Genomic DNA, 23208 nt, shown 5'->3' with positions numbered 1-23208 from the left:
TCATTAAAACCTGTCCGACTGAGAATCTACACAGGTAAACTATTAAAACAACGACCCTTGAACATTGCACATGACCCTAAACGAGCTAAAAACACTGAGTTTACAGACAGAAGAGTCTCCAAAGTCTGGTGTAGTTTTATCTAATTCAGCAACAGAAGTATCAAACACTGGTAGTTAAAGTGATCAGAACTGCACAAAATGTTTCAACCAGTGCAGTGGACCTTTCAAAAACCCACTTCTAGATAAAGTTGATTGTTTTTCAATGGATTTTCTGTAATAAAGTAAAAGATGTAGTCAGAAATCTGTGATTAGGAATCGGTGCCTTAAAACAATCTAAAGTTCAGAAACAATGAGTGCTGTCGGTCAGTAACAGATAATAGAAACAGTCATGAACACTTAGATGTGCAGCTCTGATTTACAGGAAAGGTCAGTTTGAACACAGACGAAGCAGCAAAAACATTCACTAGAGCTGGATATGGTTGGTTTCTAATCATTCTGCTCATCAGTTCCAGTAAAATCCCTCAACAAAAAGTCTTATTTTGCTGTTTTTGAAGTAATTTGAAAGTAAAAGACGTGAGACATTTGGACATCAGTAAATCAGTTAAGCCTGTGGACAGTTTACAGCACTAATATAACACAATCTGAGGGGAAAATCATATAGTTTCTGATTAAAATATTTAGAAAATTTCGAGTCTGAAGTCATCAGGGCAAAGTATGTGAATTAATACAACGCTAAGGGGCAACTTAATCAGTGCTAACAGTGGAAAAAGTTAGTTTGAAACCCTGCAAGATACAGAAATGCTTGATGTCATACATTTTAATGTGTTTTTCAACAAGTTCGACTGCAGAAAGTGTTCTATAGAGGCTTTAATCGTCCACGAGCCTCAAAAAGCAGAATAAATACTGAAAATCTGTGTCGTGACAGTCGAGATTTCTGTCATGCGATTACGATATCTTCCTACAATCTTCACATTTTTAAATGCAACATAGCATTGATAAATGTTAGCGGCTAGAATAAGCAAATGTAGCGGCCACAGTTTCATGTTTTCTACTTGTAACGACAGTCCAAAGCGTTTCATAGCAGCTTTTGCTAAATTACGGTGATTATTACGAGATAAACACACATTTTTTTTACTGTTTATCTGCTAATTAAATCGTGATTTATTAAGACAAATGCATCAGGAGACATAAAGAAAAGTAAGATATGGTTTATCTGAAACTAGAACGAGTGAAATTAGTTCTGGAACTGATCAGCAGAATAAAATTTTCTTCATATTTACTTCAGAAGCTGTTTTTGTTGCCCAACCCTGGTTTAAATACATGAAGTTTTTATAGTTCCTGCACTAGATTTGAGTACGTTTCACCAAACTGGGACTAAAAGCGTCTTTTGTTCACGTCGCTCAGCAGAAAATGACAAAACAGAAAACCTAAATGTAGAAAACTGGGTTCCACGACTGTCTTTGGTTGTTTTTTTTGCTTGTTTTCGTTACGATGAACCTCGAAGATTCACCATGAGGATCCAATAACCTGATTCTGAATCCATCAGAAATGATTAAAGTGGAGTTAAATCTGTTTACTCACATCCACTTTAAACACTAAATTTTACCTTTTCAGGACGTTTTGTATCATTACTGATGGAAGCTTTAAGGCCCAATTTAGTCTTTTTAAAGTTGAACTACATTCAAAATAGATTGAAGGGGGAGAATATACAAAACACTGGCTGTAAAAATAAGTTAAACAGCTGAAAAGTTTAATCCTAGAGGCCAAACTGTACAAGTTAACTACAGCTACATGTTTTTTATACAGGCACTTACAGAAAGATTCATAAAAAAGACCAGAAATGCTACAAGACTAAAGAACCCAACCAGCCCTGATAGTCGGAGTCTTGCAGCTCTGACTGCAGTTTCTACAGTTTTTCTGTAAATTCGAAGCTTCGTTGTTGGTGAAAGTTTTCCTACTAACACTTTAAAAGGTCCTGTTTTATCCTAAATATTCATTCGTCACCTCTAGTGTCGGTTTCATCCTCATCAGGGAAGAAAACGTCCATCTGGGACATCAGATGAACTTAAAGTTTGTCCTTGATTTCTCCGCCGAGCTCGAAAATGCTGCAGTCGACCTAAAGGAGGAGAGACAGGTTAAAAATAAAGAGATTTCATGATCCTACATGAGTCTGGATAACAAACTTTAACACGTCTTGCTTCTTAGATCAGATCATTTCTAAATTTTGCAACTTGTACAGCTTCTGTAAAGAACTTTAGATTTATTTCTGTTAACATTTAGCTTCTTTTGACAAAGTAATTGTGTCTAGTTTGCTCATAATGCAAATAAGAAGAGCAAATATTAAGTAAAATTAGCAGTTCAACATTTAATAACTCCAATATGATTCAGCTGGTGTTGGTTGAAGTACCTGAAGAAACTCAACAGAACAGAAAAACTACAAACTTTTATATCAAAGAATTTTTGCTGCTCGTTTCATAAACACATTTACAGCTGAGACAGAAAACGTCTCCAAACTTCTACTACTTTTCACATTTACAATCTTTTTAACAGCTGCTCAGAGCCTGATGTCTGAAGCTGCCTTCACACTAATGTCCTCATCTATTGTTTAAACTCAGAAATAATCTGAGTTTCTGAACTGAAATGGGGTCCAGAAGTGTCCGTTTTATGCCAGAATAATGCAGATGTGCAACATAAATATAGCAGAAGTTATGTTTTGCAGAACAGTAGCTTAGTTTATGTAGAGACTCTATATAAACGTAGTACAAGTTATATTTTCTGCTCTGTTTATGAAGAAAATGAACCTCGTTATATTAAAACAGAACTTTTACTATGTTTATGTAAAGTGTCTCTACGTTAACTGTGCTACTGTTCTGTAAAACCTAATTTCTGCTTCATTTTATGCTGTAGAACTGTGGATTTTATACATATATGTAGTAGAAATTATGTTTTACATCGCAGTAGCATAATTTAGAGAAATTTAGTGATGCAGAAAACATGACTTCTGCTACGTTTATGTAGATCATCCACACAAATCCTACAGAAAACGGAATGAAAAGTTGTTTTATTACATTTATATTAAGACTCTCATAACATAAACAGAGTGGAAATGATATTTTGTGCATAAATGGAGCAGAGAACACAACTCCTACTACATTTATGTAGCACATCCTCACTACTATGGCATAAAACGGAGCACAAGTTTTATTAAAACATCATTTTTACTATCTTTATGTAAAGCGTCTCTACATAAACTGCTACTGTGCTGCAAAACATAGCTTCTGGTCCATTTTATGCTGGAGAACTGTGGATTTTATAAATAAATGTAGCAGAAATGATGCTTTACAGCACAGTATCATAACTTAAGATAATTTAGTGATGCAGAAAACATGACTTTATGTAGAGCGTCCACATAAATCCTGCAGAAAATGGAGTGAAAAGTTCTCTTTTATTAGAACTCGTGCTACATTTATGTTAAGACTCTCTACATCAGGGGTGACAAACAAGCGGCCCGCGGGCCAAAAGCGGCCCTCCAGAGGGTCCAATCCGGCCCGGGGAACGACTTTGTAAAGTGTAAAAATCATAGAGAAGACATTAACTGCAGATTGTAAATTTGCAAAATGATAAATTTAAATTTAGAATAATTTCTAGACCATGACAAGTTGTTATGAACTACAATATTAGACTGTTCATTGTTCTTTTGTCATTTTGTGTCTCATTGTTGTAATACTTTGTCTTGTTTTTGTCTGACTTCTGTGGTGTTCTTGTCGTTTTGTGTTTCCTTTTTGTATCGCTTGTGTTTTTTCTCTTATTTTTGTCATTTTGCGTTTTGCTTTATTCATTGTTTTTGTCATTTTGTGCTTATTTGATCTCGCTCTATTTTTTGTCACTTTGTAACTTTTTTGTCAATTTTTTTGTTTTGTGTCATTTGTCGCGTTTTTGTCATTTTGTTTGTCGCTTTTGTCATTTTATGTCTCGTTTTTGTAATATTTTGTCTTGTTTTTTTTGTCTGACTTTTATTGTTTTGATCATACAGTAAAAATCCTCTATGGTTCAGTCCCAGATGACTAAATGTTGTGTTCCTCTGTAGCCACACTGTGATCTGGAAGTTGTAATGTGGAAATGATAAACTGAGGCATAACATTGAAACTGAATTTATTTTTCTTAAGAAATTTCAGGTTGTTCATAATGTTTTGTAAAAAGATAATTCCTTAAATGCGATTTTTTTTTTGCACTAAAACAAAGGAAAATTTGGAGTCGTGGTTATTCATCGGTTTCTATGCTGTGATTTTACTGGTTCGGCTCACTGGAGATGAAATTGGACAGTATGTGGCCCCTGAACTAAAATGAGTTTGATACATGAGTACCAATGATATTTTGTGTATTAACAGAGCAGAAAACACGACTTCTACTACTTTTTTTTTTTTAGAGCATCCAGCCTAATTTATCATAAAACTGGGTAAAAACGATGCTATAATGTGTTCGTGTGGACGTAGCCTCAGGAACAAATAAATGAACCCTGCAGATATTCTTCAGCTCCACTCAGACAGACTGTGATATTCAGAGAGAGTTTCGTAGCTTTGCAGTACAGTGATACTTACAGGTGCCTACAGATTCTAGGAGTGCTGTGGAGCTTCAGGACAGGGCTGACTGTGTCTGTAGGCCATGAGGAATCCTGACGTCTGGTGCCACCAGTAGAACATGAGGACCAGCAGAAGATGCCACACCTGGTGGCTGGAGCCCAGGTAGTTCAGCTGACCTGCAGCAGAAACAAGAAATTCACCTGGCTGAAAATTACTCACATTAACACAATAAATACTGGTGGTGCTCACAGGTACAGAGATTTTAATGGAAAAGAAGCTTTTCCAGCATGTTTTTGGGTATTATTATAATATTTATCTTTTCCATTGAACAAGTATTACACTTCAGAACAATTTAGGGGCAAATATAGTATTTTTTACTCCCTACATGTACTTAAAAATATTTCAGTTCCTTTGCTTACTCAGATTAACCCTCCTGTTGTGTTCATTTATCGGCACCAAAAAATATTGTTTCCTTGTCTGAAAAAAATCCAAAAATTCAGCAAAAAAATTCCCCAAATTTCTGAAAATTTGCAAAACCTTCAGGAAGAAAATTCCAATAATTCCTTAAAAGTTTCCCTTGAAAGTTTTATTTAAAAAAAAAAAAAAAAAATCCCCCAAATTTGGCAAGAAAATTCTTGTAAATATTTTCAAAAAATGAGCAAAAATCTTCCAAAAAATCCTAAAAATATCTAAAGTGATTCCATATATATCAGTAAAACTTCTAATATTTTCTTTAAGAACATTCACATAAAAATCAACCACAAACAATAAAATAATAACAAATATAAATAATTAAAGCAGGTCTCACCTGGGAAGTAGCGTTCAGGGACTTTTGAGACGTAGAAAATGAGAGCTAAAGCTGCGATGAAGTACATCCCCAGAACTCGAGGAACAAACGCCTGGAGGGGAAGAAGATTTAATTAATCAATACATGGATGAAATGATCAGCAGCTGCAGAAATCAGCGAAACATCAGCCTGAAACAATCACTTGTATCTCAAGTTATATGAGTTATTAGAGAAACATGTTTCAGCGAAATATTAGGATAAGAAAGAAAGAATAGCAAGTCAGTAAATGCATATTAAGGCAGAAATACTTTTCCTGCCTGGATATTAGTTTATTAATATCCAGGTTTTTGACTCTTTAGTTCATTAATATCCAGATTTTTGACTCTTTAGTACAAAATGCGCCTCTGTTCTTTAGATTGTAGGCAACTTTAGCATTAGCAATAAGATCTCTACCCTTATTATTTATGACACTGTGACTTTGTTCTAATTTTCAATTGTTGTTTTTTAAAGGTTTGTCATCCTGGGCTCTGTTTCACGAAGCAGGTTCAACAAACTCTGAGTTTAAGCCTGAACTCTGAGTTGATCTACTCTGAGATAGAAAACTCTGAGTTTTCGGTTCCACAACAGCTGATTTGAGTTGGTTAAATCAACTCGGAGTAGTTTCACCCGGAGTTAAGCGCGTGCACCACAACTCTGAAAAGCCAGTATCAATGGAGCGCCGATTCGACGAGTCACCATGGCAACGGGGAAGCGGAGGACTACACCGTTTGAATTGGAAATCTTAATGCGCTTATATAGCGAGTTTGAACACGTTTTTAGAAAGAAGTGCAACACCTGCAGCTGCAAAAGAGAGGGAGACGGTGTGGGAGAACATTGCTGCCCTGTCAATGCGGAAGTTTAAATCACAATAATATTATAGGAAAACTGTTTGAATAGTAGACTATTAAGTTCATTCATTTAGGTGCAATCCTGCAGGGGAGAAGCGCATGTGGCAGCAGCTGAAGATGAAATATAAAAGCACTCCCAGAAATCCTAAAAGAAATTAAAATGACTAATCACAGTCTGAGGTTGCAGCACAATGTCATTAACAGAATATGATTTAAAATGAATTTAATAGATCTCTGCATCATTCATCTGCAATCCTGTGGAACTCCTCCTTGATGGCTCTGACAGGTTTATGTCCAGGGAAAACCACAAAGATGGTAAAAGTCGTTTCAGATCCAGACACACTTTTCTGACCGTCCTGCATACAGTTGTCTTACTGAAGTGCTCTGCATCTCCTACATTATATTAAAAAACGTCCATTTGCAAAGAACCGCAGCACAACACACAACATCTGCTGGGATGTGAGAGCATGACTGTGGTTGGTAATGTTGTAAATGTAAGGATGGATTAGGTTGGATGTAGATTATGGACTGTGACGTGAAACAGTACCGCTCTAAAAGATACTTGTCCAGAAATGTAAGAACATCTATGCGCGGTCTGATAACAATCTCCTGACGAATATTTAATTCTCTGTGCAGTAATGCTGCTCCTTCATCCACTGGATCGTTAATGAAAGGACATTTGGACAGACGGCAGAACAAGACTTCGCCAAAACTCGCCTGATGACTGAATGAATGAATGAATGAATGAGGAAATGAAATGGCGTGTGGCTGAAAGAGGGCGGAGACAGAGAGAAACTCGAGGTTTACTGAGTAAAACCTGGTCCCAACCAGGTTAGAGTCATAGAGTCTGTTACTACGGTAACTGACCGAGAGTTTAAGTTACCCCTCTTTGTGAAACAGGTTAGAGTTACCCCTCTATCTCTGGTTTAAGTTACCCCTCTTTGTGAAACAGGTTAGAGTTACCCCTCTATCTCTGGTTTAAGTTACCCCTCTTTGTGAAACAGGTTAGAGTTACCCCTCTATCTCTGGTTTAAGTTACCCCTCTTTGTGAAACAGGTTAGAGTTACCCCTCTATCTCTGGTTTAAGTTACCCCTCTTTGTGAAACAGGTTAGAGTTACCCCTCTATCTCTGGTTTAAGTTACCCCTCTTTGTGAAACAGGTTAGAGTTACCCCTCTATCTCTGGGTTAAGTTACCCCTCTTTGTGAATCAGGTTAGAGTTACCCCTCTATCTCTGGTTTAACTTACCCCTCTTTGTGAAACAGGTTAGAGTTACCCCTCTATCTCTGGTTTAAGTTACCCCTCTTTGTGAAACAGGTTAGAGTTACCCCTCTATCTCTGGTTTAAGTTACCCCTCTTTGTGAAACAGGCTAGAGTTACCCCTCTATCTCTGGTTTAAGTTACCCCTCTTTGTGAAACAGGTTAGAGTTACCCCTCTATCTCTGGTTTAAGTTACCCCTCTTTGTGAAACAGGCTAGAGTTACCCCTCTGTCTCTGGTTTAAGTTACCCCTCTTTGTGAAACAGGTTAGAGTTACCCCTCTGTCTCTGGTTTAAGTTACCCCTCTTTGTGAAACAGGTTAGAGTTACCCCTCTGTCTCTGGTTTAAGTTACCCCTCTTTGTGAAACAGGTTAGAGTTACCCCTCTATCTCTGGTTTAAGTTACCCCTCTTTGTGAAACAGGTTAGAGTTACCCCTCTGTCTCTGGTTTAAGTTACCCCTCTTTGTGAAACAGGCTAGAGTTACCCCTCTGTCTCTGGTTTAAGTTACCCCTCTTTGTGAAACAGGTTAGAGTTACCCCTCTGTCTCTGGTTTAAGTTACCCCTCTTTGTGAAACAGGTTAGAGTTACCCCTCTATCTCTGGTTTAAGTTACCCCTCTTTGTGAAACAGGTTAGAGTTACCCCTCTATCTCTGGTTTAAGTTACCCCTCTTTGTGAAACAGGCTAGAGTTACCCCTCTGTCTCTGGTTTAAGTTACCCCTCTTTGTGAAACAGGTTAGAGTTACCCCTCTGTCTCTGGTTTAAGTTACCCCTCTTTGTGAAACAGGTTAGAGTTACCCCTCTGTCTCTGGTTTAAGTTACCCCTCTTTGTGAAACAGGTTAGAGTTACCCCTCTATCTCTGGTTTAAGTTACCCCTCTTTGTGAAACAGGTTAGAGTTACCCCTCTGTCTCTGGTTTAAGTTACCCCTCTTTGTGAAACAGGCTAGAGTTACCCCTCTGTCTCTGGTTTAAGTTACCCCTCTTTGTGAAACAGGTTAGAGTTACCCCTCTATCTCTGGTTTAAGTTACCCCTCTTTGTGAAACAGGTTAGAGTTACCCCTCTATCTCTGGTTTAAGTTACCCCTCTTTGTGAAACAGGCTAGAGTTACCCCTCTGTCTCTGGTTTAAGTTACCCCTCTTTGTGAAACAGGCTAGAGTTACCCCTCTGCCTCTGGTTTAAGTTACCCCTCTTTGTGAAACAGGCTAGAGTTACCCCTCTGTCTCTGGTTTAAGTTACCCCTCTTTGTGAAACAGGCTAGAGTTACCCCTCTGTCTCTGGTTTAAGTTACCCCTCTTTGTGAAACAGGCTAGAGTTACCCCTCTGTCTCTGGTTTAAGTTACCCTCTTTGTGAAACAGGCTAGAGTTACCCCTCTGTCTCTGGTTTAAGTTACCCCTCTTTGTGAAACAGGCTAGAGTTACCCCTCTGTCTCTGGTTTAAGTTACCCCTCTTTGTGAAACAGGCTAGAGTTACCCCTCTGTCTCTGGTTTAAGTTACCCCTCTTTGTGAAACAGGCTAGAGTTACCCCTCTATCTCTGGTTTAAGTTACCCCTCTTTGTGAAACAGGCTAGAGTTACCCCTCTATCTCTGGTTTAAGTTACCCCTCTTTGTGAAACAGGTTAGAGTTACCCCTCTGTCTCTGGTTTAAGTTACCCCTCTTTGTGAAACAGGCTAGAGTTACCCCTCTATCTCTGGTTTAAGTTACCCCTCTTTGTGAAACAGGTTAGAGTTACCCCTCTGTCTCTGGTTTAAGTTACCCCTCTTTGTGAAACAGGCTAGAGTTACCCCTCTATCTCTGGTTTAAGTTACCCCTCTTTGTGAAACAGGCTAGAGTTACCCCTCTATCTCTGGTTTAAGTTACCCCTCTTTGTGAAACAGGCTAGAGTTACCCCTCTGTCTCTGGTTTAAGTTACCCTCTTTGTGAAACAGGCTAGAGTTACCCCTCTATCTCTGGTTTAAGTTACCCCTCTTTGTGAAACAGGCTAGAGTTACCCCTCTGTCTCTGGTTTAAGTTACCCTCTTTGTGAAACAGGCTAGAGTTACCCCTCTGTCTCTGGTTTAAGTTACCCCTCTTTGTGAAACAGGCTAGAGTTACCCCTCTGTCTCTGGTTTAAGTTACCCCTCTTTGTGAAACAGGCTAGAGTTACCCCTCTATCTCTGGTTTAAGTTACCCCTCTTTGTGAAACAGGCTAGAGTTACCCCTCTGTCTCTGGTTTAAGTTACCCCTCTTTGTGAAACAGGCTAGAGTTACCCCTCTGTCTCTGGTTTAAGTTACCCCTCTTTGTGAAACAGGTTAGTTACCCCTCTATCTCTGGTTTCAGTTACCTCCCTTTGTGAAACGGAAAACTCTGAGTTTCCCTCATTTCAGGGTAACAAACTCAGAGTTTTCACTAAACCTGCTTCGTGAAACGGACCCCTGTATGAGGATTTTGACAAATAAAAACTCTTGAATGTAAAAGAAGCCATAAGTTTGGAATTTGTTGGTTTTTGGAAACTGAAAATGATGAGAACTTGAGAACTCGATGCCATTTAGCAGCTACATGTTGATCACATCAAAACACCTTGTTTATCGTCTATTTTTTATTGTTTTTTGTCTTTTTTTTATTTTTGTCATTGCTATACTCATTGTTTGTGTATCGCTTTTGTCGTTTTGTTTCTCGCCTTTATATGTCTTGTTTGTCCATTTTTTTGTCGCTTTGTACCTCGTCTACTTTTTGTCTCGTTTCTGTTTTGTTTTGTGTCATCTGTCTCATTTTTTGTCATTTTGTGTCTCATTTTTGTAATATTTTGCCTTGTTTTTGTTGTTTTTTTGGCTTTTTTAAAGTAAAATACTATATCATTCAGTTCTAGATAGCTGTGACTAAATGTTGTGTTCCTTTGTAGATGCTCTGTGATCTGGAAGTTGTAATGTGTAAATGACAAACTGAGGCATAAGGTTGCTGAAATTGAATTTATGTTTAAGACATTTCAAGTTGTTCATGATGTTTTGTAAAAAGATAATTCCTTAAAAATGGACATTGTCAGAATGTACTTTTTTGCACTAAAACTAAGCAAAAATTGGAGTTGTGGTTATTTATAGGTTATGATGCTCTGATTTTACTGATCACTTGAGATCAAATTAGCTGAATGTTGCCCCTGAACTAAAATGAGTTTGACATCCCTGGTTTAAACTATTCCTTCAAAACGATCCACTTCAAACACTGAAAGTCAAAGCAGCTCATCTGGAATCTAAACCCTCAGAAAAAGCTTCTAAATGAGCGAACATGCTGGTACCGACCTGTACGAGCTCAGAGGAGAAGCCTCCGGTGATGCAGATCCAGTGGACGGTGGGAACGAGGCCATATCCGGCCACCGAGCAGAAGATGAGCGAGCGCAGCTGCTTCCACTGTTTGCTGAGGTAATGGGGGTGGATCTGGGCGAAGAAGACGGCCAGGATCATGGCGAGGACCGTCACCAGGTAGACCTGCCGCCAGTACTGCAGGGAGAGGAAGGTTTCAGTCAGGTTAGAGCACTTTAGAGGTCGGATAGAAACATTTGTAGGTATCTGAGGCTTGATGCTAACATCTGTCTGGTCAAATATGCACATAAACAACAACCAGACACACATGCAGCTGTATGGAACAAACAGAACATCAGTAGGTCGACGAATGTTTCTTGAAAAATCATTTTTAAGATTCATGAATTAATTTAACACCTTCCACTACATCTCTATTCCAACATGTTCAGTCGAAAAAAATCAAACAAAACAGCAAAAACGAGACACAAAACGGAGATGAGATGAGAGACTGAGAGGTAAATCAAAGCTACAGGATGAATAAAATAAATGCAGCATGGCTCAGAAACAGTGAACAGAGGAGCAGGTTGTTGGAGATACATTCAGCATGGAGAAACATCTTTCTACTGATGAGCAGACTCAAAACTGGACTAAAAATTGTCCAAAATAACCCAAATTGTCCGTAGAGACTCATATTGAACTCATCTTGAGTCATTTTTAGCTTGTTTAAAGTCATTTTTGACATTTTTTTGGTACTTCAGACAGATTTTTAGTCAGTTCGTATATCACTTTGGACAAGTTATTTTAGAAAGCTAAAAGAAACTAAGAAATTACATTTTTTTAAGTTTCTTTGTACTTCTATTCATGGTTGTTTTGTTTCCATAGGAAGTACAGGACTTTATATTTCAGTAAAAAATGAGCCAACAGTGAGTAAAAATGTGAGTGTGCAAATATTTCAGTGTAGAAACATCCCTAAAATCACTAAAGTGTGTTTAAAACCCTGTTAACAGGTCGATTCTGGGAGGATTTATGTCCAGGTTGTGTTTCTAAATGCATTTACACCAGAGTTAATCTTGATTTCAGCTGCTTTAGTGCTCAAATGTGACAGAAAATTAATTATCACAAGATGCATTATTTTTAGGTTTTGGACGAGACAAGTAAAGTTTGACTATTTAAACACTTTAGGTTGTCTGATCTTGTGCTGCAGCAGTCTGTATTTAATTCCTGGCTTTATTCCCTGCTAATCGTAGCTGTTAGAAACGAGTCTCCCACTTGCCGGGATCTACAGCTAACCTGTCCCCGGCTCTGTACTTGATATTTCCACTTCTATAAGTAACTGTGTAAAGTCTGGACAGCCTCGTCTCGGTCCCTTCTGTCCGTTTTTTTTGTGCGGATGCAGGCCTCCGTCCAGTCACACGTCCTCATGCGGCGAGTCCTGCCGAATTTCACAGTGAATAAATTTGCACCAGGAACAAGGCCTCGCTCTGCTGCAGCCAAAAAGGGAAAAAAAAATGTTTTAAAAGCTCACTTCTCCTCTCCAAATCTGCCACATCTCCGAGACGCGCTCTAGACGAGGAGAGTTTGACTGGCTAAATATAAAAATCTGTTTTTCTTTGGGGACTTGGCTTGCCATGGAGTGCAGCCGCCCAGAAGCAGAGCCCCAGTCTTGGCAAAGGGACGGAAGGGGCCCCCTTCTTCGCCTGAGATACGAATCCCGGACTCTCAAACGTCATATGGTGGGGAACAGGAGTGACGGACCGCTCCGTGAACGCAGCCATCTGGTTTGGGCTGGAGCAGATTTCAGCTGCGTTCTGGGGGCAAAATAACCCAACGCTTCCAATATGCGTGGGGGAAAAAGCAAGCGGTGGAGAAGGAGACGCAGCCAAACACTTCAGGAGTTAGAGAAATAAATAAATATATACAGAAAGAGAGGGAGAGTGGAAGGAGCTCGGTGGTGGGCGGCTGGAATAAGGAACTGAAACTGGCTTGTGTCATCGGAGGCGGCGTTCCAAGCGGCGAAGGTGTCGTGTTGCTTATTCACCGGGAACAATGAGTCAATCAGGAGAAGGCAGAACTGTGGGCTCCACTTCAGCTTTATTCAATTAATGCCTCTCAGGCCGAGATGTGGAGCTAGAAAGTCTCCGGGGAGGATTTTACTTCGACGTTACAGTGATGCTCGATGCATTAACGCTCTCACATGAGCATATTTTTATTGTAATGTGCAGTAATTTCACTTTAAATCCTTATTTTTGACATTTAAAGTCAATTTTCTGACTTTACTACAAAGAAATTCTCATCACAAAAGTCCATTTTGTGCTGTTTCTGTATTCATTCAACCAAGAAAGGCCACAAAATCTCTCTGAAAAGTTCCAAAACACACATTTACTTCGATGTTACAGTGATGCTCGATGCACCAACACTCACACACAAGCAGATTTTTGTTATATTGTGCAGTAAATGCACTTTAAATCCTTAATTTCATCATTTAAAGTCTATTTTTGACTTCCCTACAAGCCAATTCTCATCATTAAAGTCATGTTTCTGTTGTTTCTGCAATTTATTCCACCTAAAAAGGCCACAAAATCTGTCTGAAAGCTTCACAAACACATTTACTTCAACATTACAGTGATATTCGATGCATCGACACTCACTCATGAGCATATTTTTATTATAATGTGCATCTAAGTGCTGTAAATTCACTTTAAATCCATAATTTTGTCATTTAACGTCTATTTTTGACTTCACAACACTAAAATCCTCCTCAATTAAAGTTCAGTTTCTGCCATTTCTGCAATTTATTTCACCAAGAAAGGAACCAAAATGAGTTCAAAAGCTTCACAAACACATTTTTTGGAAGATTATACATCAATGTTAAAGTGATATTCGAAGCACCGACACTCATACACAAACATATTTTTATTATAATGTGCATCTAAGTGCAGTAAATTTATTTTAAATCCTTAATTTTGTCTTTTAAAGTCTGTTTTTGACTTTACTACAAACAAATTATCATCATAAAAGTCCAATTGATGCATTTTCTGCAAATTATTCCACTGAGGAAGGCCTAAAAATCTGTCTGAAAACTTCACAAATACACAAATTCTCATCATTAAAGTCCAGTTTATGCATCTTTTGCAATTTATTCTACTAAGAAAGGCCACAAAATGTGCCTGAAAGCTTCAAAAACACACATTTTGGAGGATTTTACTCCAACGTTACAGTGATACTCGATGCAGCGACACTCACTCATGAGTAGAGGTCGACCGATATGGGATTTTCAAAGGCCGATGCCGATACCGATTTTCAAAAAAAATTTTCGGCCGATATCTAAAGCCGATTGTAGAAGCCAATTTTTAAGGCCGATATCCTTTTTTTTTTTTTAAAAAGCACATCGAATACAAAAGGCAATTTAAACACTAAAAGTATATACATGTATATATTACAAATTAAATACACTAGTAGAACTCTAACATTTATTGAACACAAAAAGTGAAAAAGTACAATAACATAAAAAAAATACTTAAAGTTTACAAAAAATACAATTAAAAAGTAACCTGAAAGTGGTTAGGGTTAGGCTTGTTGTTTCCTGGTTCACTCACTCTGCTCATGCTCCGCTCTCTGAGTGCCGGGGGTCCTTCTAAGGGAAAAGTGGTCGCGGCAGCTGCCCGTACGGGTGCCTGATCACAAATCGGCTTTTTATTTGTAAATATCGGCCGATGGCCGATATTGAAAAAAGTCCACATTTCGGCCCAAAATATCGTCCGGCCGATATATCGGTCTACCTCTACTCATGAGCATGTTTTTTATTATAATGTGCATCTAAGTGCAATAAATTAATTTTAAATCCTCAACTTTGTCATTTAAAGCTTGGAAATAGCTGCCGTACGAAGTAACGCTCATCAGAAAAGTCCCGTTCTGCTGTTTCTGAAGGTTTAAACCATATCAAAAGTGATTAATTCCACTGAGGAAGGTCAGAAAATCTGTCTGAAAGCTTTTCACATTTAGCACTTTTTAAGGGTTTAAAACTAATTTTGTGGATTCAGCTTCAGAAAGGGACATGGTGCTATAAAATAAGATGACAAAATGAGTGGATAATTTGTTTAACTTTGACCTGGTTTATGAATTTAGAGCCAAATAGTTTTTCTGTTCATTCACTTTTGCAAACATGTTGGCAGAAATAAACACTGACACTCTAGTTAGACCCAGTGAAGTCACATCAACAGCTATAGTGCTGGTCTTCTTTAATTAAATCTGACATTTTCTTTGATTTTTTTTAAACAAATCTTTCTGCAAATGCTGTTTTTTCTGCCGTGTCCACGAGATAAGTTACTGTTTTCTACAAAAATAAGAAACATAACCTGATACCCGATTTAAAATATTTATTTCAACTTCATTCTCCTGTTTTTATTTATATTGTGAGCTACTATAGTTAAATGTTAGCCTTTTAAATGTTTGTATTTCATGCTCCATTTTCTGTCATTCGAAGTATTTTTCAGCATTAGAAATTGTTATTTGATACACGGCTCAATTGCAGATGGGTTTATTTTAACTGTTGATTAACCTATTGATTGGTTTATTGATTAACTGAGGGGTTAAGTGTCAAAAATGGTGAAAAAAAAGTGCTTCTTAAAGCCCAAGATGACGCCTTCAAACATCTTGTTTTGGCCACAACTCAAATATATACAGTTTACTGTCATAGAAGAGGAAATAAACTGGAAATAATCATTTTTAGGAGACTGAAATCAGAAAATTTAGACTTTCTTTCTCTATATTTGTTTAAAAAAATCAAACGGATTAATCGATGATGAAAATAGCTGGATTAAATATTGAAGGTCCGTACGACAACCAGGGATGCTACGGTTGTGATATTATTATTATTATTATGGTAGCAGAAAACATTTTTTAAAACAAACAACAGTCAACATGGATGTTTGAATGAATCAGAAACGTGAGCTTACGTTGTTGCAGTAGAAGGTGTAGAAGACTCCGGGGACGTAGCAGCCCAGGATGCCGATGGAAACGCCGGCGTAGTCCAGCGCCATCCAGCGGCGGCTGGTTTTCTCTGAGCGATGGCAGCAGAATAAGTGGTAACCCACCGAGCAGAGCATGCACAGCTGAGGAGGAGCAAAACAAACAGTCAGGAAATAAAAAAATAAACAAAACCCAGTATTTACACCAGACAGAAATCTTTTATACTGGATCTGAAGACTACAGTCGTCTCGGATTCTCCAGAAAATCCAATATTTAGGATAAAATGTCAGATTAAGGTAGCAGTCATGTTTGGCTGATCTGAAATCACCACATAACAGAACATAAAATAAGTTTAGTTCAGAAGAACGAGGCTAAAAGTAAAGAGGACAGAAACAGATGTTAAACATCTGTAGCAATGTGTTTTTATTAGTTTAACAAGTTGTTAGAAAACTGTCCCAAATCATGACCATGTATGATTTCCTGCTTTGTTCATATATATTTATAGTTAAAAGTAAAATGTGTAACTCTCAAATAAATTAAATAATCTGAAATGTGCAGATTCTCAGAGGCACAAAGTGTTTAATACTGTGTTTTAAGGACATGAAATGATACGAAAAAATACGATAAAATATGAGAAGATACGGGCTGCACAGTGGTGTAGTGGTTAGCACTTTCGCCTTGCAGCTAGAAGATCCCTGGTTCACGTCCCGGCTTTCCCGGGATCTTTCTGCATGGAGTTTGCATGTTCTCCCTGTGCATGCGTGGGTTTTCTCCGGGTACTCCGGCTTCCTCCCACAGTCCAAAAATATGCTGAGGTTAATTGATCATTCTAAATTGCCCGTAGGTGTGAATGTGAGAGTGATTGTTTGTCTCTGTATGTAGCCCTGTGACAGACTGGTGACCTGTCTAGGGTGTCCCCTGCCTTCACCTGAGTCAGCTGGGATAGACTCCAGCTCCCCCCGCGACCCTAGTGAGGATTAAGCGGTGTATAGATAATGGATGGATGGATGGATGGATGGATGGATGATAAGATACAATATGATAAGATACAATATAATAAAGATACAAAAAGATACGATAAAGATAAGATACGATAAGATAACATACAATAAGACAAGATACAATAACGATACAATACGAAAAGATAAAATACGATAAAGACAAGATAAGATAAAGCCAAGATAAGATAAAGATGTGATAAAACAAGCCTTCATTAATCCCACAGTGTGGAAGTTTGCATTGTTGGAGCAGCAAAGCCAGTGCAAACATTGAAGGAATGTAATACGAAAATACAAAAATGAACAATATAAACCAGGATTTATATATAAGTACATGTTAGTGGTGTTGCATAGATTCTTTCCTGAGTGGAAATATTGACAGAAGTATTAATATTAATACTGCACAGATTATTATCTATACTGACAGGTATTATGTAAGTAGTAGTAAACAGCTGACTAAGGAGAGGCACCAGGTTTTATTGTTACCATGCAGGTGTTTGTCTTTTACAACAGTCCAACATGTTGTGCCATTTATTAATACAAACATCTCATTTGTTCACACTCTGTTTGATTTTATTACAAAAAAATCACATTAAAACTCCTAGAAAGTTCCTGAAATCTTGCAAAATCCTAAAGATCTCCTCCAAATACTGCTTTTTTTCATGATTATTTTAAAGTTTGGTCCTCTAAGCTGCATTTCATAACTTCTGTGATTCCTATTTTAGCGTCATAATCACCTTTTTTTGTCACTGTGTTGATTTAAAATTTAAAACCCTGAGGATGGTTTGCAACTAAACAGCTGTTGCTAAACGCGTTACAGTCATCACATTAATGACTTGATGAAGAATCTGCCACTTTGGCAAGTTAATATCTCCACCAATTTGCACTTTTTGGCAAGTAAAATTCAGATTTTGTGTAGTATTAGTATAATTTAGTCAATATTTACAAGCTATTTGGTCGTACGATATAAACTGAACGCCACAGATTTTATGACATTCAGCTTTAGAGATGAAAATAGATCCCTGTAACACAAAATCGGCCCAAGAAAAAGCTATTTTAAATTCCTTAAAACTTCATTATTATGGGAGACTGTTAGTATTTAATGCAAATGTTTGTTCTTAAAAATTAAAAGATGTGATTTTACTTGCAGAAATTAGTTTTTTTTGTACTTTAAATGCAAATGTATATTTTCAAAAATTAAAAGATGCTGTTTTACTTCCAGAAAATTGCTTTTTTTGTACTTTTCCTCTGACTGTACTATTAAATCCACTGGTTAGGTTTAATTTAGGAGTTAATTGTACAAGTTTTTGTCAAGATTTTCCATCTGTGTGCGATTATGTCACTCACCAAACCATTAAAAAGTGGATTTTTCAGCTCTGGAGCTACATTTAGAAAAATCTGTGCACCACCAAATAACTTCTAGACATGATGATCAAACTTTGATTGCAACTAAGAGAAAAATAGTGGAGATTATGAATTATTATTGATACTAATTTGATGACTGTAAAACATTTTGGAACAACTGATTGGATGCAAAATATCTGTAAGGTTTTGCGGATATTCACTATAAATTTGAATTCAATCCAGCGAAAAATAAGCGACTGACGAAGCTTAGAAGGAATCGCAAAAACATCGAGCACAGCCAGTTCATCTGCCAACAGGTTTAACATCCCAACTCCAAGCTGACATTGTACGTAGACGTAAACATAAAGAGGAAAACTCAGCACCGTACCTGGAAGCAGAAGAGCCCGATGGAGTAGATGACGTAGTCCTCTTTGGAGGCGCCGACGGCCGGCAGCACCGACGCCATGTTGTAGACGCCGAGGCAGAAGAAGAGCAGGAAGCCGAGCAGGTGGCTCCAGATGTTCACCGTCTCATTGGACAGGATGAAGAGGCTGCAGTGGACAAAAATTTAAATGATTAGCAAGAAAAAAGCAGCGCAGTTTTAACTTCTGTTGCTTCACAGAACCAAAAAGAATCCAATCAAATGGCTTTATTGGATGTTAAATATAAGAATATCATATCTATGGGTATTTTTTTTTTTTTTTTTTTTAAACAAGAACAGAAAAACTATTAGTTCACAGCAGCCACGGAGAAATTAATAATATAATAATAACTTTATTTATATAGTACCCTTAAGAAACAGCATTAACAAAGTGCTTTGACAGTTAAAACATGCAAACACAGGAAAAAAAATCAAGGATTTTTGAAATTGAATTTTAAATTTAAAGAACAAGATTGAGGGTTAAAGTTAAAAGTCAAAAAACTAGAGAATTAAAGAATGAGAGAGACGACATCATCATCAACATTTTGCACAAAAGATGCAAAAATCCTCAAGTGAAGCTCTACAGTTGGCTCTGCGCTCATGACGTCCCTGAGTTTTATTTTTCTGGATATTATTAAAGTCCCTGAACATAATAAATCACTGCAGCTCACCTCTTGATGCAAAGCCTGGAGGGCAGGTAGGCTCGGTATCCATCGGTGATGTAGGGGTTCTCCCTCAGGAACACTGGGACCTGTTCGTAGGTGTACAGTCTGATTCCTCGGGGAACCAGCACCGGCCAGTACTGATAGCCTCCCAGTTCAATGTAGTGAGCGGTCTGAGAGTTCTTCTGGAGCTTCTGAGGCATCGCTGAGCCGGCGAAGGCTGGTTTAGTCTGAGATGAAGCTGGAAACGAGAAGTCAGACCCAGATTAGATCCAATGAAAACTGGAGTTAAATGCTGATTAGTGTTATATGAAGTTTGCTCAATCTAACAGGTGAGTTTTTACTGTTCAGAGTGAGAAAACAAGCTGCCAACCAACTGAAACTGTATATTTATTGATGTGAGTTCACACAAAATTAGGAACATTTTATCTCAAAGTGATGCTAAATAACTAGTCCATGCATTTATTACTTCTAGGCTGGTCTACTGCAATTGCTTTTTATCAGGATGTCCTAAAAACTCTCTGAAAAAACTCCAGTTGGTCCAAAAATGCTGCAGTCAAAGCTCAGACAATTACTACCACCACAACAACATATTTCTCCGATGTTAGCTTCTCTTCATTTGTTCCCAATGAAATCCAGAATAGAATTTAAAATCCTTCCTCTCACATACAAATCTCTAAATCAAGGGTGTCAAACTCATTTTAGTTCAGGGGCCACATTCAGCCCAATTTGATCTCCAGTGGACCGGACCAGTAAAATCAGACCATAAAAACCTGTAAATAACGACAACTCCAAATTTTTTTGCTTTCTTTTAGTGCAAGAAAGTACATCCTGAAAATGTTCACATTTAATGAACTATCTTTTTTTACAAAACGTTATGAACAACCTGAATTTTTAAAAGAAAAGTAAGTGCAGTTTCAACAATATTATGTCTCAGTTTGTCACAGTGTGTCTACAAATGCACTAAACATTCAGTCGCAGGTATCTGGAACTGAACAATATAATATTTTACAACTTGTCAAGATCTAGAAATGATTTTAAATTTACATTTATTTCCAAATCTGTGTAGCAATCCTGACCACCTGAACTGACTCACCAACAAACTAAAGTGGGAACTAATAAAGGAAAGGTGAAGTTGTCCCCCTGCTTTGTAAATGTATAAAATTTACACGTAAAAAATGCATAGAAGTTGTCTCAGTGCATCTGCAATAAGGTTCTACCAAACCAAACTCAGTCAGATTGAAACACAGTGTTCAGTGTCTTTGAATATTTTCACAGTAAGGATTTATTTTCACCTCTGTAATTTATACACTTTACAAAGTTGTCCTGCAGGCCGGATTGGACTCTCTGGGGGACGGGTTTTGGCCCAAGAGCCGCATGTTTGACACCCCTGCTCTAAATGAACAAGCTTCATCTAAATAAATTGCACAATTAATTGTCAGATTAATCAGATAATAAAAATACAACTTACAAAAATTTGGCATTGCATTATTCAAAAATAAAAACAAAGACTTGCTAGATTAACCAATAGAAAAATAACTATTAATTGCAGGCTTAGACTGCATTATAGCGCTTGTAGAGGAAAGAATTGGGGTTAAGTTTTGTTTTTGTTTTAACACTAATGTTTAAATAATCCTATGCAGTCAGTGTTTGGATTATTTGATGCTGTTGAGGAGGTTGGAAGCAGCAAAAATTGAGGAGAACCACTCAGCGGGTTCCAAAAAGGCTTGTTTTGAGTGAACAGTACATTAGTTTCATCTTAAAGACTTCATAGTACCACATTACCCCCCCAAAAAAACCAAAACACTTCTGGAGTTTATAGAAGTACATGCGAGGCTCTTAACAGGCTCTTCTCCTGCAAATCCAGCTCCCAGTTTAGATCCTGAAAGCAGATATTGTCTCTAATTTTTAAGATCAGGCTTAAAATTCTCTTTTCTTATAAAGCTTTTAGTCACGTCTGGCTTTAGTGACCCTGAACTATCACTTAGTTTGCTGTTAAAGGCTCATTCTGCCCTGTACATTTTCTATCTTTCACTCTGTTAACAATAACATATCATTATTGCATGTCATTAAATGTGTGTCTTTGCTCTCTTGTAGTTTGTGTTTTGTTTTCTGATCTGCAGTAACCATCACATTCCCCAGTTCATTCTTCAGTTATCGGTTTTCTATCTGCTACTGGAGGTTTCTTTCTGGTAAAAGGGAGGTTTTTCTTTGCATTTCTCAAAGGAAATCATTTGATTTGTTGGGTTTCTCTCTACAAATTTAACATTACAAGGTTTTGACTTGACAACGTGAAGTACGTTGAGATGGCCGATGCTGAGAACTGACCCTGTAGGTAAACCTTTACTGAAAAACATCAACTGACTCTCTTATAATTAATGTAGGGGGAACTAGAGGACCTATCTAACATTACTTCAGTGCTTTAAAGATGCAGCTACCGTATAATCTCAGGTTACCCTGTTAATTAGCACCAGCTGATCCGTTCTGCCCTACTTGTTTAGAGACAATCTAGTACCAAACTCCGTTCAGTAATCTGGTAATTTTCGACCTTACGCGCTAGCAGATGTGTATTTCTCTGAAATGTAACTCTAACGTCGCCTTTAAAAAGCCACAAGACCGAAATTTATACTCTTAAAGTCAATAAAGTTTGAATTTCTACAAAATATCCTACTTCCAAACGTCCACTACCAGGATACAGCTGGTTAAGGTTAGATTTACAGCTAACGTTACACTGTAGTTACCCGGTGGCGAGCATTGTGCTACCGGTTATAACGTTGTTATTTCACTAACACGGCAAGTTTCTTTTAATATTTTAATAAGCCGAATAATCCTAAAGACTCTAATAAACTAGGAACTATTTAAAGTTTAGCCCTATTGGGTGATTTTAGCGTCGTTAAGCACGATAATCTTAAAATAGTGGAGTTTTTAAAGCGGTCTGGCAACTGGAGGCTAATTACGACTAGCTCAACAGGCTAGTCGGAGCTAGCTAACATGTAGCTTTGTTTAGAGCCGATACCAGAAAAAAACAAACTCACCTTTCAGTTTGGTGTACGAGCAGTTTGAGCCATTTTGCGGTTTGTAATACGAGCTACGCATCTGTAAACATACGCTAATCTATAAAGCTATATCTTTAAAAAATGACGAAACGTTAACAAGTTGCGGCTACAACATCTTCGGCGTCTCCGTCATCAGTACAAGGACCCCAGCAGTCTGGCCAGACACCGCCTGAGTAAAAACAAAGCCCCTCAAGGCAAATTCCTGTTGAGAACTCAAAAAAAAAAAAAGTTCTTGAATCTCGATTTACAGTTTAATTGTGCAACTACATGATGAACATATTTTTAGTTGCTATTTATCTTATTTGAGTTCAATTGATATGTTAACAGCCAAAAAATCTTTCACAAACACAGCAACTAAATCAAAACACTACATTGCCACACAGCATTTTTCAATATAATGGCAAAAAAGTGCAATTTTGGTAGGTCTTAACAATTATTAATATTCTAAATTACTCAGGCATTTTGTTAGACCCTATAATATTGTAGGGTATTAATTTAGTCAACTATATTTATTTTTTTCTTATGTTGTCATGTAATGTCTTAGCTGTGATTTTTAAATTGCTCAGGTAATTTCACATAATGCACAATATTGCAGGTTCTTAATGTTTTATTGAAACTTGTTGGGTACATTTGTAAATCAAATCTTATTTTGTCCACAGGAAAGTGCTTGAGTTCAATGGTTGCTATTTTGAAAGTTCTGTATAATTGACAAAACAGGGATTTATCGTTTTTATTATTTAATGTATATTTATTAATGTTTTTCCGTCTGTTTTCTGTTTTTTCTAACTTTATCCTAATAGTTGTTATTTTGCCCTCTGGGAATTTTTTTTAACAACTTAATCTGTTATAGCAAGATTAATGAAATATTAAGCAATATTCTCCATAGTTCAAGATTTCTAAGTTATTATATTGGACAAAAAATTTATTTTGGTTTTCAACATCCTTAGAACCTTATAGTAACAATAATAATG

The 23208-nt window shown here is 37.4% G+C and overlaps 1 protein-coding gene across 1 annotated transcript; it reads right to left on the bottom strand.

Moving 5' to 3' along the window:
• Positions 1-6: 6 nt before the first annotated feature.
• On the bottom strand, positions 7-22381 carry LOC111562769 (progestin and adipoQ receptor family member 3-like). Its single transcript, XM_023261486.3, has 8 exons — positions 22217-22381; positions 19191-19422; positions 18487-18649; positions 15744-15899; positions 10789-10986; positions 5389-5479; positions 4599-4756; positions 7-2116 (listed from the first exon to the last, which is right to left on the bottom strand). The coding sequence occupies exons 1-7, from the start codon at positions 22275-22277 to the stop codon at positions 4614-4616; spliced, it is 1044 nt and encodes a 347-aa protein (XP_023117254.1). The 5' UTR covers positions 22278-22381; the 3' UTR covers positions 7-2116; positions 4599-4613.
• Between the last annotated feature and the right edge of the window lie 827 nt (positions 22382-23208).

This window comes from Amphiprion ocellaris, unplaced genomic scaffold, assembly GCF_022539595.1.
Source record: "Amphiprion ocellaris isolate individual 3 ecotype Okinawa unplaced genomic scaffold, ASM2253959v1 Aocel_unscaffolded249, whole genome shotgun sequence".
Classification (NCBI taxonomy): Eukaryota; Metazoa; Chordata; class Actinopteri; family Pomacentridae; genus Amphiprion; species Amphiprion ocellaris.
Note: the sequence above shows the minus strand (reverse complement) of the source record. Positions and strands in the feature narration are given on the sequence as shown.